The sequence below is a fragment of the Etheostoma spectabile genome, chromosome 6 (genome assembly GCF_008692095.1).
Source record: "Etheostoma spectabile isolate EspeVRDwgs_2016 chromosome 6, UIUC_Espe_1.0, whole genome shotgun sequence".
In the NCBI taxonomy this organism is placed as follows: Eukaryota; Metazoa; Chordata; class Actinopteri; order Perciformes; family Percidae; genus Etheostoma; species Etheostoma spectabile.
This window is the reverse complement of record NC_045738.1, coordinates 18,667,211-18,673,267: the sequence shown is the minus strand read 5'-3', so window position 1 is coordinate 18,673,267 and position 6,057 is coordinate 18,667,211. Positions and strand designations below refer to the sequence as shown.

Below are 6,057 nucleotides of genomic sequence, written 5' to 3'. Positions count from 1 at the left end.
CCAATGGAGTCGTTTCTTTATAGGAATCGTTTAATTAATCTTTGGGAAATTTTGGTTTCAAACCGTACTTCCAGACGCCTGTTGCATTGCCATGGAGCACAGCAAGGGGTGTTCTAGTGTGGCTTTACTTTACGTTGAAAAAAACAGAGGTAAAACTGTAAATCAACATGGAATCAAAATAAAATGTCTTATCTGTGAAATAAGCACGGGACCCGTTTCAATGCCACCCCTCAAAGAATCGGAATCGATAATAACCAGAATCGAAAGGAAGAATTGGAATCAAAATCGATGAAAACAGAACGATGCCGGACCCTAACATCCTGTGCTCTACTGGTTAAGATGGATTTATTGTTACCGTGTATTATGGCTGAAATATTCAGCTATCCAGATTACTTGACTAAAAAATAGAATCCTAACTAAAGGTCCACATATTAACTTTTTTCAGCTTTTTACAGCATCTCTATTTGTGTTTTTTGTGAGTATGTTGTGCAGGATGTTGTGATAACAGTTGTTAAACACGATTGAATTGTTGCAGATTTGACATCTTATGCCAACATTTTGATCAGTTTTTATCCACAATGAACATTCAAAGTGAAAAGAAGTGGTTCCATTAGGCATGCAGCATAACTGTGCGCAGTGGTTTTGTTCCGGATTATGATATGTGACAACAAACAGCGACTCTCTGTGTGGCTGGTAAATTGCAACTGAACAGCAGCGGTCACCATGTTCACTTTAGAAAATGGAGTTTATGCTTCTGTGTACAAATCTAGTTGTAAAACAAGCTGATTTATGTTTTCATGTAAGAGATTCAGTTACTTGCATTTTTCACTATACTCTAGAAAAGAAACTGTTAGAGACAACTCTAGCGTGATTCATGGTTCTGCCGAGGCTCCACGCAGAGCTTTTGCCTTAGCCTATGTATGGCCTGAAGTTTATACTTGTGCGTTGAACCGGCATGTGTATGTGTGTGGTAGAGCGAGGGAGAAGTGAGAGAGTAAAGGAGATTGGCCTCGGAGTTAGTAGAAACTCTAGAGTCCTAGTGAGAGAAACAAAGTGTCTCCCCTGTGCTTTCTGACCACAGTGGGAAAGCTGTAGCATGAAGTTAACCCTCTTCTTGATTTCATGTTGTTTATGGAGAAGGAGAACCAGGAAATGAGTCGGAGGAAATGCAACGCTGCCAAGACAAGACGTGCACGTCAGAGTACGGCATAGGTAGCGGCGTAGGTCTGTGTCTCCACGTACCTAAGAACGTAGCCAAGGCTTACAATTTTACGCACAAGTATAAATTAAGACAAAGAAAATTGAATCAAACGGTGAGCTGATTGTATCATTTCACCCCTAAGACGCGTTCGAGAAATGCAAAGAATGATGTTGTATGGTTTCAAGAGCAACTCTGAGACAAAGTTCACCCTTTACAGAGCTTGTCTAGGGGTATGATATTTCTGTCCTTGTATGCAAAACAGATCCTAAAAACTCTTTTGGTTTTGCCCAGGCAGCAGGAGCTATCCGACCTCTGGTTTCCACGGTGATAGCCACCACATCAGAGGGCTACCTGGATCATTCTCTGGAGCGAGCCAAGTACCGAGCCAGCGAGATGCCTCAGGGATTCACCTATGATGTCATCTATCAAGCTTATCAGAAGGTACAGTCATTTGTGTCACACACATGAAGGTGTTACTATGTTGTGAGTGGGGCCGTGAAGGTGATAATGACAACAATAAGTGCGTACATGATAAAAAAGAAAATAAACATGAGGACATAATGCGCATTGATGGCACAGGATATTTAATAGGGGTGGGGGAAAAAAATCAGAAATCGTATCATGTTTTGCAACTAATTTTAAAGGTCCCATGACATGGTGCTCTTTGGATGCTTTTATATAGACCCTTAGTGGTCCCTAATACGTATCTGAAGTCTCTTTAATAGACCTTAGTGGTCCCCTAATACTGTATCTGAAGTCTCTTTTATATAGACCTTAGGTCCCTAATACTGTATCTGAAGTCTCTTTTATATAGACCTTAGTGGTCCCTAATACTGTATCTGAAGTCTTTTTATATAGACTTAGGTTCCCTAATACTGTATCTGAAGTCTATTTATATAGATCTTAGTGGTCCCTAATACTGTATCTGAAGTCTCTTTTATATAGACCTTAGTGGTCCCTAATACTGTATCTGAAGTATTTATATAGACCTAGTGGTCCCTAATACTGTATCTGAAGTCTTTTATATAGACCTTAGGGGCCCCTAATACTGTATCTGAAGTCTCTTTTATATAGACCTAGTGGTCCCAATACTGTATCTGAGGTCTTTTATATGACCTTAGTGGTCCCTAATACTGTATGAAGTCTCTTTTATATAGACCTTAGTGGTCCCCTAATACTGTATCTGAGTCTCTTTATATAGATCTAGTGGTCCCTAATACTGTATCTGAGTCCTTTTATATAGACCTTAGTGGTCCCCTAATACTGTATCTGAAGTGTCTTTATATAGACCTTAGTGGTCCTCTAATACTGTATCTAAAGTCTCTTATATGACCTTAGTGGTCCCCTAATACTGCATCTGAAGTTCTTTTATATAGACTTAGTGGTCCCCAATACTGTATCTGAAGTCTCTTTTATATAGATCTTAGTGGTCCCTAATACTGTATGAGTCTCTTTCCAAAATTCCGCCTTGGTGCAGAATCAGCCATAGAGCCAGTCCCACAATGAGCTTTCCTTAGTATGTGCCATATCTAAATCTGGAGCTGCTGAGGAGGAGAGAGGGGTTTTAATCCTATCGACTCAAATAAGCATTTCCCTGATTGTCAGGTACTTAAAATGATTGCTGGAAAGGCAGAAGTGGCAGAAACAACCAACTACCGGGGGGTGGGGTGTAACACAGAAAAGTACATCACTTTACTTTAATGCAGCCTTTAAAACCAGGAAAAGACAACACTTAAACCATTTATGATATCACGATTTCCAAAATCTTAGACAATATCTAGTCTTAGATCACAATATCAATATAATATTGACATATTGCCCAGCTCTAGAGGGGCGATAATTAAGAAAGCGAAGGAATAAAAATGTATTTGCCCTTATTTTGTAGCAGCTACTTGTAGGGCTGCACGATTATGGCCAAAATGATAATCACGATTATTTTGATCAAAATTTTGATCGCAATTATTCTCAGATATTTTGTTGATTTTAACCAAAACAAATTTTATTGTCAAGTAGGCTATTTATAACTGGGAGAGGGAGTGTGATGGACGTCACTCACAGAGAGACGGCTGATCGTTATGAACGGGTCCAGCAAGGGTCGAACGGCGGAAACACACGACGTGTGTATGAAACGTCTATCATTACAGCGCTGCATTTTTATGAACTTGATTTTGGCCATGGGTCACACTTCTGGTCCAGGTCCAGGCTTCGGTCCAGCAGCTCCGTCTCACGCGTTACTCTACCAACTGAAGTTAGTTGCATTCAATAATCTTCTGTGGTCTTCGCTGTGGCGGCGCGATAGCAGAGTTACCCGCGGAAACACTGGTACAAATACAGGTTTGCCCCCTCATACTTAACAATATACAGCTGTGTATAAAAAAAAATAAAACTGTAGCAAATGTCAGAAGTGTGGACGGCGGGCCGCTGTGTGGGGGGCGCGGAGAGTAAGAGGAGAGAGAGTAGGACGAGAGAGCGTAGAAAGATCCAACAAAGGCACGGCTTTACAGATGAAATGGGTCATGTAACGCAAAATTAAACCATATCCATATAAACAGCATTGCAGCAGATGCGAGGATTAGCACCGGTGCGTCCTAGAGGAGCTAACAGCTAACAGACGCTACTAGCTAACAACTAACAGACGATATAGCACCGACTAGCACTGCTCACTGCTGTTGTCTGAAAAACAACGGATGGGACAAAGTGTTGCGTTTACTGGTAAACCTTGAGACCGACAGTATAACCGACTGCTATCTGTTGAGTTTTCTCCCGCTACTCTGTCCTCTGGGACTGTCTACATCTAGAACTTGCTGCACGGTGCAGTGACTACTCTGACTGGTCATGAGCAGAAGGCTTTACGGAGCGGGAGATTGGCTTTGCAGAAACCCGGAGCGTTCTATGAAATGGCGCTTTATAAAAAATAATCGCTCGATCACGCAAATTTGATCGTGGGAAGTCCAAATCGTGATCGCGATTAAAATTCGATTAATTGTGCAGCCCTAGCTACTTGTTCAATAATGTGATAATATTGCCATGGGTTCCAGTGTTTTTAATGTCAGATCTGCGCATCATAAAGTGGCCTTCACTGAGTACCAGGGAAAAAGTACAGTGGCCACATTTATGGATTCATCCTTCATTATTTATGTAATATCTTTATTTGTTATACATAATTTGGAACAGTGTAAGCGTGTACCATTCAACTGAAGAGGGCAAGCAGCATCCAGGATTAGTCAGTAATGACAAAGATAAGATTTTATATTCCAGGATGGACAAATCAAGTCCTGCAGGCGTGTGCCGCTTACTCCTGGTGTTGAATAATTGCACAAAAAACAGTCTTTTAAATCCCATATAATGACAGTCAGGTTTAGATTTATGCTGTAAAAAATGACACCACTTAGATGACAAAGGACTTTATGGTTCTCATACATCATAACAGGCCCTCACAGTCCTTCATTGTTCAGCTGATGTGCAAGAACCTGCAGGGTTTCACGCTGAAGAGCTTGTGGCGTGGGTGCTATCACTTTCACTTGGCCTCTGCTGCGTCTGGGAAAGGAATGACACATTAATATATTCTGCACAGGGCTGCAGATTAGTCTGTGGAACAAATGTGAACAAAAGCTCAGTTGGAAAAATGATGAGAGAGAGCAATGAAATTACATGGCACATTTAGGTGGAGTCAGATTAATAGTCTCAGCAGTTGAGTGCATTTTAATATGTGTACCTGAAAAATGGAAAGAATTCATCCGCTGACGCAAACCTTAAATGTTTTGATTCTTCCCTGAAAGCAAGGGCTTATTGCAAAGACTTGGCCGGCTAACACAAGCCAACTTAATAGGAAACTTGATTGGCAGAAGTTGACCTTATTTATTTGAGTGTGCTATTCCAACCATGACTCCATTAGATGGTTCTTCCCATAGCCACGTTTTTGAAAAATGCAGCAAACTTTGAGCAAAAGGCTAAAGTATGCCTCCAATTAGTCCATGCATTCATCCATCCATCCATCCATCCATCCATCTTTGTCCGTTTATTCGGTATCGGGTCACGGGGGGAGGACCTCCAACAGGGGACCCCAAACTTCCCTCATATTCCCTCCAATTAATATATAGTTAATTTTACTCCTGGCACATATGGATTGTGAGATTGCTCTGAGAGCCTTGTTGGCTTTGGCGTTGGCCTTTTCAGAAAATGAGCTCACATTTATGCTGCGGTGTCAAGGCCAATCAAGTTGCAGAAATGAAGACAATCTGGGATGGCCGCTAGAGAAAGAGAAGGATGGGGGCCGCTTGAGAGTGTCTCTCACTCCTCCTGTTGTTGTCCTCTCCTTCAACCTTTGAAAAGATACAGAAAGTGTCAGGTTAGGACTGTAGGACATGCTCATGAAAAATCTCTGAGAGCTGCACATTTGTAGCTTGACATCCATTGAGAGAAGAAGAACTTAGTGCTGAAAAGACAAAGGGGGAGACACTTTATCCAGTCCCCAGTGAAAGCTTTTGTACCGGGAGAAAATGCTAAAGGTTAAATTACCTCAAGACCGAGAGCGTATTTCTGCTGTAATTTCTCTCTTCGGTTCCAGGGTCCATGGAATAAAAGACCCCTCTCTCTTTTATAGCTTGATAAAATATTACCCAGGTGTAATCTCAGGTAGCATGGATTTGTCTTTGTTTTCCTGACTGTATTTAACACCAGATGAGCTCATCGCTTCCATGTGGCCTACACAAACTCAGCTTTCCCAGCTGTCGAAGCGCAAATAAAATGTAAATTTGTTTAAAAAGTGTATGAACTAATCTTATTTAAGCACAAAAAGAATCACAAAAAAGATTTTTCATACCTGTATTGTATTTTTTTTTTTCTGATTACTCCCC

The 6,057-nt window shown here is 41.1% G+C and overlaps 1 protein-coding gene across 2 annotated transcripts in view; it reads left to right on the top strand.

The window, feature by feature from the left end:
* The window catches only part of crppa (CDP-L-ribitol pyrophosphorylase A), a 48,295-nt gene that overhangs the window by 4,814 nt on the left and 37,424 nt on the right, over positions 1-6,057 (top strand). For both annotated transcript variants that reach the window (XM_032518949.1, XM_032518948.1), the window contains exon 3: positions 1,493-1,642. In XM_032518949.1, the coding sequence (XP_032374840.1) occupies positions 1,493-1,642 (150 nt within the window). The remainder of the gene's footprint in view (positions 1-1,492; positions 1,643-6,057) is intronic.